The sequence below is a fragment of the Canis lupus genome, chromosome 7 (assembly GCF_011100685.1).
Source record: "Canis lupus familiaris isolate Mischka breed German Shepherd chromosome 7, alternate assembly UU_Cfam_GSD_1.0, whole genome shotgun sequence".
NCBI classification, from domain to species: Eukaryota; Metazoa; Chordata; class Mammalia; order Carnivora; family Canidae; genus Canis; species Canis lupus.
This window is the reverse complement of record NC_049228.1, coordinates 19,763,572-19,777,317: the sequence shown is the minus strand read 5'-3', so window position 1 is coordinate 19,777,317 and position 13,746 is coordinate 19,763,572. Positions and strand designations below refer to the sequence as shown.

At 36.5% G+C, this 13,746-nt stretch overlaps 1 protein-coding gene across 9 annotated transcripts in view; it reads right to left on the bottom strand.

Annotated features, from left to right (window-relative positions):
• Positions 1–13,746, bottom strand: part of PLA2G4A (phospholipase A2 group IVA) — a 151,277-nt gene that overhangs the window by 62,851 nt on the left and 74,680 nt on the right. For all 9 annotated transcript variants that reach the window (XM_038542331.1, XM_038542332.1, XM_038542330.1 and 6 more), the window contains 2 exons: positions 12,047–12,084; positions 7,556–7,697 (listed from right to left, as the gene is read on the bottom strand). In XM_038542331.1, the coding sequence (XP_038398259.1) occupies positions 7,556–7,697; positions 12,047–12,084 (180 nt within the window). The remainder of the gene's footprint in view (positions 1–7,555; positions 7,698–12,046; positions 12,085–13,746) is intronic.

Here is a 13,746-nt window from a genome sequence, read left to right as displayed (position 1 = left end):
GTGTTGGTGCATGCCTCCCCTTGAGCCTGTCTCCTCAGGAGCTCTGCAGTCTTCAGTTGTCACCCGCCTCATAGTAGAGTTTGGGCGTCTTGGACAAGTACTTCCTAGACCGACTCCAGCTCTCTTATTTCTTGGCTGTTCACATCCCACCACTATGTCAGATGAGAAAAACTCCAAGTCCACCTCCTGAATCATGAAATTGGATCCTTGGAAGCTCATGTCTGTGCAGTACATCTCCCTGGCCTCCACTATTGGGAATTCCACACAGTCTGCCCTGCCATATTCACAATCTAAGATGCGAATAAGAACTGATAGTACACAGTGCTGCCATCACCGTGAAGGTAAGAAGCAAGAGGGAGAATATTCCAGACGATGGAAACAACATACCCAAGGAATACAAATTCTTATTGGTAACTCAAGGCTGACTTCTATCACATCTCCTCCACAAACTATTTGATTTGCCTCCTCCTCTGTCACCAGATGGCTCTGTTTTCTCTAGTCTTTCACTGAATTTATATGACAGACTTCAGTACAGAATAGCACTCACAGAATGTATTATTTATGATCCACTTTATACTTTACCCAAAGCCATCTATCTGTTTAAACTGAAGTTATGTAATATATCCTGACTTGAGAGGAAACACTTTCTCTTTCAGTCTCGGATGAAGGCTAAAGTGGAATTCTCTTCTCTTGCTTCCCCACTATTCCAAGTCCATATTTTGGACACACACCCCCACACACATGCCCCAGCCAGTTTTGGTTTGTTATGGTCAGTTACTAGGGAACACAAAAACCATAGAGTAGCATTTCCCTTCCCATAAGACTATAATCTGGAAGTTTCATCTGACCAACAACTATTTTCAGACCAGAAAATTTATAAGAATGGCCTCTGAACAATCCAGCTATGCCAAAAATCCCCATGTACACAGTCTTACAGATCTTACTTATGGGAAAGATTCCAGGCCTTTATTCATAGAGAAATTACACTAATCAGAGACACTGTTCTAACAACAATCTTGCTTATCAGATTTGAATTCCACAACAATAAAGCTGAAAGAGAAAGGAGTGGTTTGAAGAAATTACTTCAAGGAAACATGTAAAGCATGGGGAAATGGCAGTTGATCACAAATGAAACAGACATGAGAACACTCAAATCAGTTCGATCTGAGCAAGGAATGACATATTTTAGAAAGACCTCCCTCCAAATGATTCAAATTGATAAATTCTTAAAACTTTTTTTTTTTTTATTATGGAGAATACATTTTTTAAAAGTCTTAGGACCTAAGAGAATAAGGTCTTGGGCTATTAGGCAAGATTTTATTACATTTGACAATGGTTACCCTCAGGTATTATGCAGTAGAACAGCAACACTCAAGTAGAATAGTTACTACTCTTCAGGGCAACTACATGCTCTTACACATTGAGCTGGATGCTTACAAGCACTAGCACTTATTCTTTTACATAATAAGAGACACAGTCTCCATTTTACAAGTGAAGCACAGAAGTGAAGGAGTCCAAGTTTATGCTGCCCAAATGTATTCGACATTATTTTATTTTATTTTTTTAAAGATTTTATTTGTTTATTCATGAAAGACACACACACAGAGAGGGATATATATATAGATAGAGGGAGAAATAGGCTCCCTGTGGGGAGCCCAATGAGGAACTAGATCCCAGGACCCAGGGATCATGACCTGAGCCAAAGGCAGACGCTCAACCACTGAGCCACGCCAGCATCCCTGTATGCAACATTTTAATTGTACACTGAAGTCCTAGGCTGGATGCTGTCTGTTGGTTGAACACTGGGAACAAGAGAAAGACAGTCTGTGCATTGAAAATTAAATAGGACTGTTCTTCTTTGTCGAGCCGCCATGACAGCCTGTCCTGCATTCCTTAAGGAGGATGATGAGCCAGAACTAACTAGAAAGTGAAGTCTCATCAGAGAGCAAGGGACTTGCGAGCTTAAGAGACCCTTGACTGAGGAATAACAAAAAAAACTTTTAAAAAAAAGCACTTGTGTTGTGGGAATGGGTGGTTCTGAATATATCTAAACTATTTTGGACAAGACAGAAAAACTCTAGACCAAACTAAAACAACTACAGTGAAAGTTTTAATTCTAAGAATGACTTCTAAAAACATGAATTTAATATTTTTTGAAGAATATTCCAGATAGAAACATAATTACTTCATTCTTTCATCTATTGCAGAAAAGCCAATTTGTATGACTATTAGGCCAAGTTTCATTTTCCCAGGAAGACTCCTTTTTCCACAAAACAAGGAGTGCATTGTGGGGGGCTGGAGGGGTGGGCGTGTTGCAGCAGCAACTTTCCCTTTGCTAAAGGAGAACCTAAGGACAAAGGCCAACTGGACATCTACATCTATGTATCCCACATACAGTTCTTTTTTTTTTTTTTTTTTAAGATTTTAATTATTTGACACAGAGAAAGAAAGCACAAGAGGAGGAGCGGCAGGCAGAGGGACAGGGAGTAGTGGGCTGCTCGCTGAGCCAAGAGCCTGACTCAGAGCTTGATCTCAGGACCTTGAGATCATAACCTGAGCTGAAGGCAGATGTTTTACCTACTAAGCCACTCAGGTACCCACACACACATTTCGAGTGGAACAGTTCAAACTGGGATCTTTTCATCCAAACTTTTCTCCTCAACCTGTGTCTCCTCCCTACCAACCCGATACTGTATTTCTCAGTTCTGAGTTCCTCATCCCTCTCTCTAGCTAATTCATTCCCTGGAAGCAGCGCCAAGCCCCCACCTGAATCTGTGCCCTGACTCACTCAACACAAGATCTACTGAGGGTCTACCATGTGCCAGCAGCTATGCCAGCTGCCAGGGATATAAAAGTAAAAAACCCAGACACTGTCCTGATCTTCATTAAGCTTATATTCTGCTGCAGAAAACCAATATTAAATGAATACTTGGCCAAGTTTTTTTTAAGTACTAGTGTTGTCAATGCTGAGAAGATAATGTGCATATTTATGCCACAGAGAATATAACTGAGACTTAACAGACATGGGGGGAGAAGAGGGAGCAGTTGGTTAGGGTGACAGTCTCAGAAGCAGCTACATATGTACTGCTCAAAGCACGGGAGGGAGGGTGCTGGTTACCTGAAAAGCAGGTAGAGTGGGGAGAGGGTGGGTACAGGAGAAGCATGCTACAGGGAGGAGAAACAGTGTGGGGAAAGGCACCAACTGGGCAAGGGTTCTGAGGAGATATGGAGCTAAGAGGCACCCACTGAAGGAGTGTGGTGACCTGGGAATGATCTGGCAAAAACTGAGTTGAGACAGATGCTGGTGAGCAGTGGAAAGGTTTTAAGCTCTGGTTTGAGAGTGAACAGAAGGTGGGGGTTAGGGGGACAGGCATAAGTGGACTGACAGAAACCAAGGTGCTGTGTCCAGCTCTAGACGTGCAGAGTTTGAGATGTGAGGGATACCAGTGAAGAAATCAAGTAGGTGCACAGACATTCAGGCCTGAAGTTCAGAAGGGGGTTCTAAGTCGTTGATAGACACAGAAAGTTCTTTGGACGTGGGTGCTGGGTGACATCATGGAAGGGAGAGACAATTCTTAAGAAGAACACATAATGAAGAGGAAGAGGGCCTAAGGTGAAGAACTTGTATATTTAAAGAATGCACAAGGGGAGATCTGCCACAGGGCACCAGGGAGGCAGGTAGCAAAGCAGTAGGTGAAGGAAAGAGAATGTTTCACAAAGTAGGGAAATATGTTGTTGGCACCCACAGAGCTGGGGGAGATAGAGCCAGATCTTTTGCCACTTATTAGTATGAGCGATTGGTGGGGTAGCTACATTAGAATAACGAGGTCAGAAGCCTGAGAAAGGGAGGGAAGAGGATAAGATGGTGTAGGAAACTTGAAGAAGTCTGTGAATATAAGGATTGGGAAGTGGAGAGGTAGGAGATGGGAAGGTACATTCCAGGGAGATTTTGTGATTGTTCCTTTTTTCTCCTTCATGTCAGAGTTTATATTTTTACAGTAAAACTTCATATAGAGATAGAGGCAGAGAAGTTCAGGGGACAAGAGTGGTCCTGGGAAGACTGGATGATTGACATACTAGGGCACCTAGTTGGGGCTGGCAATCCATTTCAGATGTGGATCTGCATTTGAAAGAAAAGGGGCCGTTTGCTCCATGGAATTCAAGAGGGAAGAAACAAAGGATAGCATAGCTTATGGAATATGGCAATCTTCTGGCAAGAAAGGAAGGCTTGGTCATTTAACGTCTGTTGATCTCTCTTTGATTAGGAAGCAAGTCAAACAGGTGTGAGGGGAACAGAGGGTAAATCAGTGGCTGGGAGTGAAAGAAATAATTGTTGGAAACAACTGAAAAGCAGCTAGGCAAGGAAAAACTGAGATTGCAAGACAGAGTCTCTCAAATGAAGCTGACATCTGGGAATTAACAGAGGTATCTATTTCCTGCTTTTTTTTCTTTTCTAGCAAACTCATTCCTCAAGGCTTGACCAATAGTCTTCCATTCTAGGAGGACTTGTCATTGTAGAGGAAGAAAAGGTTTTCCTCGACTCTCTTTAGGTCCCTGGCTGGGTCTGAAAATTAAACTAACAAGAGAGATTAATGGGAGAAAAGCATGCATATTTATTTAAGGTAAGTTAAGGGAATGAATACCCAAAGAAATAGTTACATCTGAGTATTTTTAAAGCTAGGTTTGATGAAGAATGGGTGATCATATAGAAATCAGATAAGTCAGTGTATGAATTTAAGTGTAGAGAACTGGAGGATATTTAGCAAGACCTGTCTGTTCAGATTCTTCTTGGAATCTCTATATCTTTGGAGATAAGGATGCTCTTTCTGTACAGGTTTGGGGAGAGCACCTCTTGCATGAGGGTCTTAAGACCTGCTGCAGGGGAGAAGAGTGGGAGGTCGGAGAGAGCTTCCTGCTTCTGCAGTCTTCTCAAACTCCTTCAGCTTGAGATATTCAATATGCTGGGGTGCCATATACTGGGCAGGTGAGTCCTGAACCCCATCACCATCTCTCTACCACAAAGAAAGAGTGGGTCACTCTATTGTAAGCTCTTATATCCTTCTATTCATGACTCTTAAAAAAAAAAAAAAAGAACTTAACACATCACTGTGTTATCTGCTCAAGTGTTTTTCTCCTCAACTAGGCTTTAAACTCACCAAGGAAAATAACTGCTCAGGTTTGCTCGTTGCCAGATTTTAGCAGTATCTCAACAAATGACAAATGGCAGCAATGAAAAAAAAATTGAAATGTCATTTCTCCGCTCCAAGGGTATTAACAATATCGAACAATGATGGGGATAAAAAGAAGGATATATAAGTGTTGCTGAAAGGTTTACTTTACATTAACAACAAAAAACAAACATTTCCCAGGGAGCTAGAAACTTCTAAATAATATGTAGAGAAGGAAGTGTCTTCAAATTAACCTGAGACAATAAATAATCAACCACAAGTGCTATGAGGGATCTGTATAGTGGCAAGCAAGATGGATAGCTGATATGAAATCTTTAAGTCTGGGTTTTTTTTAATAGAAATTTCAATAGAGGTTTTGCATCTCCTCCAAGCTTCCTTTTAGCAAAATTTCCCTATAGGCAACCCTTTATCATAAAGTCTGCTCTTGTAACAAAAAAAAGCCATTCCAGCAGCAGCAGATTGGCTTTCAAACACCTCTGTACCCACCTAATAACACAATTGGAAATTCACAGTCACATATGGGATAGGGGTGGCCAACTGGCTCCCTCACTCATACTTTATGTCTCATTTCCAATTATATTTTGTGCTTAAATTACAGGAATCTTGAATCCCTGGTTTATATGTGCATGTATAGAGTGTGTACATATACATGTACATGTAAATATATGTGTATGTCCATTTATATGCATGTATTAATGCATATATTTACTTATGCATTTAATAAAAATATCTTTCTAAAATAATTTATTTAAAATATTTAGTAACAGAGAAGCTCAAAAAAGTAAGTAAAAAATTACACATGTCACTAAGAAGAAATTTCATCATTATCATCTGCTGAGCATCACTGCACCAATTTAAAAAAAAAATTTAGGTATAATTGGCATATAACATTACATTAGTTTTGGTGTGTACAATATAATGATTATGTATAGTGAAATGATCACCACAATAAGTCTACTTGACATCTATTATCATACATGGTTATATTTTGTGATACTTAAGATCTACTCTGTTGGCAACTTACAAATATGTAATACAGTAATATTAACTATAGCAGCAATTTATTTTTATAGATTTCAGACAGAAAGATAGACCAATGGATAAACGGATGGATGGATGGTTGGATGGATGGTTGGATGGATGTATAAGTAGGTAGATAGGTGATCAGTGAAGGCACAAATGAACAGATAAGTAGCCAAAAATGTTTTTTATGTTACAAGATATTGAATAATAAATGGAATTTATTTTACTGGAACTTAAGAGAAGAAAAAGAAGTACAAATGAAGGATTGTACTTCCATAATTTGTTCACAAAAATATTTTAAGATTTCCTTATAATTAGGATTACGAAAAACATTAAATGTGGAGGTCATTATTCTTAATTATTTGGTCAATCTGAGATGATAGCTTTTAACTCCCTGCTATGAAATATTAAGAGTCTGAAACATTTCCTTTTATCTTCCTTATTCACATCTACCTATTTTTGTTAATTTGTTTTTATCATTAACAAGTTTGGTAACACTTTCTTCTGGCTTGGTAATGACCATCCCCACAATTGTTTCATCTTAGTGTATATTAAAGTTAATTCAATGATCCCAGAAAGGAAGGGGTTGGAGGGAGGGGCAAAAGGGATGAAGGGGGTAGGAGATATAAGTTTCCAGTTATGGAATGAATAAATCACAGAAATGAAAGGTACAGCACAGGGAATATCGTCAATGGTATTGTGATACGTTGTATGGTAACACATAGTAGCCACACTTACGATAAGCACAGCATAACCAATAGACTCGTTGAATCGCTATCCTGTACAGCAGAAACTAATGTAACACTGCCAACTATACTTCAATTAAAAAATAATAAAAATAAAATAAATTCAATGAGCTTTTTCCATCTGAGGCTAAACTTTTCAAACTAATAAGTATCTTGTTTGTGCATAAGTATGTCTCTGCAACTTTTTAAAACTGGATCTGATTAATATTACTAAATACAGGCAGCATTTGTGATGATCTTTCTCAAAGAATTTGTATTTATGAAACATCTTATCTTAAAATCTGAAGATACTGGGATCCCTGGTTGGCGCAGCGGTTTGGCGCCTGCCTTTGGCCCAGGGCGCGATCCTAGAGACCCGGGATCGAATCCCACGTTGGGCTCCCGGTGCATGGAGCCGGCTTCTCCCTCTTCCTATGTCTCTGCCTCTCTCTCTCTCTCTCTCTCTGTATGACTATCATAAATAAATAAAAATTAAAAAAAACTGAAGATACAATGCTCAATCCATCTTAATATGTCCATATTTGGGTGAAATTTGGGAGAGAGTACAAACAACATTATTATTAAATTATATTAACATTTGAAATGTTTCCAACTCACATCGCGTGTAGAACATAAGCCTTCACTATTCTCTGGACCCAAGAGTTTCTTCATGTTTTCCTTTATGTTTTCTTTTCTCTGTTGTCTGAAAGCTTTCTCCTGATCACACAGAGCCATACTGAATCGGAGGTCTGGGGATGAACTGTATATAAAACAGACAGTCATGAGCCAACATCCCCAGTAACCCTGTTATAAATCAATCAGTCCCAAGTAGCTACTGATACATGCTCATTGCTCCCCTCAAGCCATTTCCTAGAAAGGGACCCGAAATAAGGGGATAAAATCATGGCAGTCTTAAGCCTCATGTTCCAAGGCATGTTTCCCAAAAATAAAGAGTATGAGATGTTTAAAAAAACAAACAAAAAAACAAACAAACAGCCCCCAATAAATTCATCTTATCATGGTAAAGACTTTATCTTTTAGATCTGTTTGGCACAGTATTTCCCACATTTCCTTGACCAAGAATTCCTTCCCTGGGCCCTTCATCCCCTACTTCTTCATGACAAAACACTAACATCCCAATCTTAATGAATTGCCTTGTCAACAAGATGTCCCCCCGCACCCAAATAAGTTATGGCTGGAGGATTTCAGAACCCTTACATGTATATATAACCCTTCCTTTCTAATAATGGCAGCAGCCACTTCTCAGAAACCTATACTATGCCAGAAACACATTAGATATATAGGTATGTATCACTGCAGAAATTATGGGAATGGATCTTATACATTATTATACAATACATTATTTTTATAACTCCATATCACAGATCAAAAACACTGAAGTTCTTATTGGTTAGGAGCACAGAGCAAATATGTGATGTATTTTCCACAATGCAGCAGCAATGCCTCACAAATGAGACAGGTCCAATACTGAACTCTAAAACCAGCTACTGAATTTAAAAATAGTAAAAAAAACAAACCAGAACAAGAAAACCTAGAAATCTATGTTGTAATGTGAATAAATCCAAACATAGGAAGCAAGAATTTCACTAATAGTATACTGCCTCCTTACTATTCATAAAAGTCCTTCCCTTCAGAATCAATTAAGTTGAAGCATCATTTCTATTAATTCAGTGTATTTCTTCCTTGTGAAATGTAGACCAAAAGAAGAGACTTCATTGCCTCTGGGCTATGTACTCTGTAATGATATTTGATCATTACAAATAATATTTTAATTACTACTTCTCAAAGGACAAATACAGATAACTCACAAAAGAGTATATATGATTAAAAATGAAAACCAGTAGAATATTTAGCTTCATTAGCAAATTTTTAAAATACTGCTATTGTTAATAATTTTTAAATTTAAACTCAATTAGCCAATAATAGTACATCATTAGTTTCAGATGTATTATTAATAATTTTTATGAAATATTTGAAGTATCTATTTTCCAGTACTTGGGGGAAAGGCAAAGTAACTATGTTATCATATGTTCATTTTGGGAATATAAATCTGCAAAAACACTTTGGAAGTGCTTTAGTGATGAGCACCAAAAATAATAAAAATGTGTATTCCTTTTGACTAAGTAACTCTATTTTTGGACGTCTACTTTAAAAAAATTAACTGTAGGGCTCCTGGGTGGCTCAGTCAGTCAAAGCATCTGCCTTCTGCTCAGTTTGTGATTCTGAGGCTCTGGATTGAGCCCCCGTGTTGGGCTTCCTGCTCAGAGAGGAGTCTGCTTCTCTCTCTGCTTCTCCTGCTCATGCTCTCTCTTTCTCTCTATGTCTCTCTCAAGTAAATAAATAAATAAAAATCTTTAAAAAATTAACTGTAAATTTTGAAAAGATCATTTAACCATATCATCCAATAATTTTAAAAAATCGTCAGTATATATTAAAACATTGGATTACACAGTTATTAAATTTGATTATTGAGGCTTAGGAGGAAAAGAGGAAAAAAGGAGGAAAAGAGGTAAGAGTGAATGAGCATTTTTTAAGTCAAGTCTTAGGGTAAACTCTCTATTATTTATTATAATATATTAGATTGAGTACCTTCTAACCATTTTAAGAAATAAAAATCTCATTAGCACAGTTGTCTCTGTTAATCTACCTCAATTGTGTTTCCTTTTCTGCTCCTTAGGGTAACCATTACCTTAGACTTGCTCTTTACTATTCCAATGTGTTTATTTATAATTTTATAGTATATATTTACATCGCTAAGTAATATATAGAGTCATTTTACATGTTTTTAATTTTTTTATAAATGCTATCAACTGTATGTATTCTGCAATTTCTTTTCCATGGAACATTTTGTTTTTGAAATTCATATAAATAGATATAGAAATAGAAAAAATTCTGAGATGCCTGAGTGGCTCAGCAGTTGAGCATCTGCCTTTGGCTCAGGGTGTGATCCACGAGTCCTGGGATTGAGTCCCGTATAGGGCTTTCTGCATGGAGCCTGCTTCTCCTCCCTCTTCCTGTCTCTGCCTCTCTCTATGTGTCTCTCATGAATAAATAAATTAAATTAAAAAGAAATAGAAATAATTCAAACATTTTTACTACTGTGGAGTATTTCCATTATATGATTATAGTATAATTTATGTATCCATGCATATTGAGGTTGCTTCTAATTTCTGTAAACTATTACAAACAGTTTTACTATGAATATGTGTTACACATGTGGAAAATTTTTCTGTTTCGTATTAAATAAAATAATACTTTTTCTAAAGAACATCTCATGAAATCATCATCATATGCTTATAATGCACTGTTTTCTTATTTTACAAATGAGTAAAAAAGTGATTAAAAATCTTTCAACTGTTAACATAATTAGCAAGAGGCAGATTTAAAACCAGGGCTTCTTATTCTGGAACTCATGCTCCTTATAATATACTATGATGATCACTCTCTTATATTAAACACAAGGAGTATGATTTTTAAAAAAATCTGTGAACAGAGCAATGAACAAAGATGTTTAAAGATATTAGCAAAAATATGTAAAAGAAAATTTTAAAATGTTGAGTAATTTTATAAATATAGTAAGAGAAGTTTGGTTCATTTATTTCTTCTTTCGTGTATTATCTCTAATTTTCTTTCTTTTTTTTTTGTATTTGCCAACATATAGCATAACACCCAGAGCTCATCCCGTCAAGTGCCCCCCTCAGTGCCCATCACCCAGTCACCCCATCCCCTGTCCACCTCCCCTTCCACCACTCCTTATTCATTTCCCAGAGTTAGGAGTCCCTCCTATTCTGTCACCCTCACTGATATTTCCCACTCATTTTCTTTGCTTTTCCCTTTATCTAATTTTCTTTCTTGATTTTATTTTATATCTAATGGAAGACATTCCATTGAAAGTTTTTTCTTTAAAGAACATTTCCATTTCAGCGTCAAGACAAACACATAAAAATAGAGTTTGATTAAAGTTCATTATAAACATACAGTAAATTGCTTCTGGACACATGTACCTTATTTAGTTGAGTTTTTTCCTACATTTTTTGATAACTATGTTTTGTTACAGCAAATTTCTTTTACATAATTAGTCCTAATTACAGCAATGAAGATAATTTTCCATTAAGACAAACAGCATGACTTCCTTGTCAGATAAAAATTTTTCTAATCTCATGCTAAAATATACCACTTTTAAGCAAGAATCAATACAATGCAGAATAACACAACTCAATTGCTAGGACTATCTTTTGATACTTCCTGACATATCTTGAGGGACAGTGGTAATTTATGTAATAATTTACTAAGTTGAATCAACATGTTACTGGAAACAAAATAAGAGAAAGAAATACTAACCAATATCAATGCAGCCATCTTCATTCATTTGGCAAATCACATGAAAGAAGAATGTTATGTATTTGGGTAAATTAAATGTGTACTATTTACTTTGGTAAAACCCACTTCAACAGGGGAAGTTCAAGGAGACCCAGAGAGTTTGAGGGAGGTGAGATGTAGTGAACTCAGTGTTAGATCCTGCTAATACTCCAGGCAGGCTTGACTCCCCTAAGATGCGCCATTTGAAAATAAATAAACAATTTTCCAACATTTGTTTTGGAGACCACTTTGAAAGAGCAACATGCTTCATGGAACTTTACTACTTGTAGTCCTACTGATCTCCATGAATAAAAACAGTCTCAATTTTCAGTTTTTCATTTTTATAGTTTCCTGTTTAGTTTACTTTCATGTTTTTGAATATATATCTGAAACAACAATGAAGAATAGGCTTAAATAACCGTATCTGTTCATTTCTACGGGAAATGAACCTGAAGGAGGACTCTTTCTAAAAGCCCTTATTATTGACCTTCTAAGCCCTAAACTTTAAATAATAAAGACCAAACTACAGGAAAATTAAGTAAAGATATTCAATTTATTAGTTTTTAGTGCAGTAATCATTAGGGAGGAGTTAAAGAAAAGTATAATGTGTTTTTTATGTTCAAAGCTGTCAGAATTATTTCATATTTTCAAAGTTTACCCTTTAACAATTAAAATAAGTCAGCAGATCACTCACAGTATTTTCCACCCAATGAAATATAATGCACTTACCAAACTTCAAGAGACATTTCCAGAAACATTTCAGTGACCTAGAACAGATGTATTAATCAGATTAGGTCATAAAATGGATGTGTGTTACATATAATGCAAACAAGGTCAAAACAATTTTTAAGTGACAGGTTATTTTTAACCTAAAAGAATCCTAAAACTAAAAGTAACGAAGTTTCATGAAGACCCTAAATTATGAATGCATTTCAATAAATATATATATATTGCTATTTTTTGTGATATAAATCTATTTAATTGGTCATTTTAGTAAACATAAGAATTGCCTCTGGTTAGTTTTTCCTCCTTTGTTAAAATGAAGTAGTTGAGTTCTACAATCATTATGTGTGAAACATAAAAACTGCCTGAGTGCTAAAAACTATGAAGATGTTGTGCTTATTTTTCAGGAACTCCCCGTGGGTCAAGAAAGCCTAGCATTTGTGCATTTATGACAAGTGTGGGCTGTAATAAACTGGAGACAGAACACCTATCCAAAGTGGCAGCAGGACCAGAAGCCAGCTCCTGTGGCCAGCTCAGGAAGCATCTTCAAATGGGAGGTGGGTCTCAGGTTTTTATTTTTCAACACTGTGTGAGCCACCCAAGTTTATGGGAGTACCCAGTTCTGCCAACAGGACAATTTTGGATTAATGGAAAAGACAGTGATTAATATCTACAGAGAAAAAAGGTGTATTAAAAGGTATCTTTCCAGAGACTATATATCTGTTGTATGGAAAGATCCTCTCAGTATTATCCCTGTCATTAGTTAGGAATAATGTAATTTTATATTTTTTTAAAAAATTATTTAAATGCAATTAACATATAATGTATTATTGATTTCAGAAGCAGAATTCAGTGATTAATCAGTCTTATATAATACCTAGTACTCATTACATCCTGTGCCCTTCTTAATGTCTATCACCCAGTTAGCCCATTCTCCCACTCACCTCCCCTCCAGGGACCCTCAGTTTGTTTCCTATGATTAAGAATCTCTTATGGTTTGTCTCCCTCTCTGATTTCGTCTTGTTTTATTTTTTCCTCTCTTCCCCATGATCCTCTATTTTGTTTCTTAAATTCCACATATGAGTGAGATCATATGATAATTGTCTTTCTCTGATTGACCTATTTTGCTTAGCTAATATCCTCTAGTTCCATCCACGTTGTTGCAAATAGCAAGACTGCATTTTTAATGGCTGAGTAGTATTCCACTGTATGTATATACCACATCTTCTGTATCCACTCATCTGTTGATGGACATCTGGGATCTTTCCATAGTTTGGCTGTTGTAATTTTAGATTGTTGTGAGAACCAAATGAGAAAATGTTTTGAAGGCTGCTGCCTAATTGTAAAATGGTGCTATAATTTTTATTTTATCAGTTAGCATAGAATATAGTTAGAGTGAATCTGTCCAATACCTTCAGATGGAACTCAGATATGCCTCTTAAAAGGTGAAGAGGATGTTTTTAGAAGCAACACAAAATGATATAGATTATTGGCTTTGTGTTCTTTTTAGTTTCAGAGGATGGAAAAAAACAAATTAGAAGCTTTCCAAAAGGTTAAAGTAAGTTCATGGCTAATTCTCAGGACGGCATTTTATGAGTAAGAAAAAGGTACTGAAATCATCTGTACAAGAATTTGCCTCTCCCACTAAACTGTAAACTTTATCTTACACAAATCTCTATTAATAGTTCACTACACAATTTGGTAAA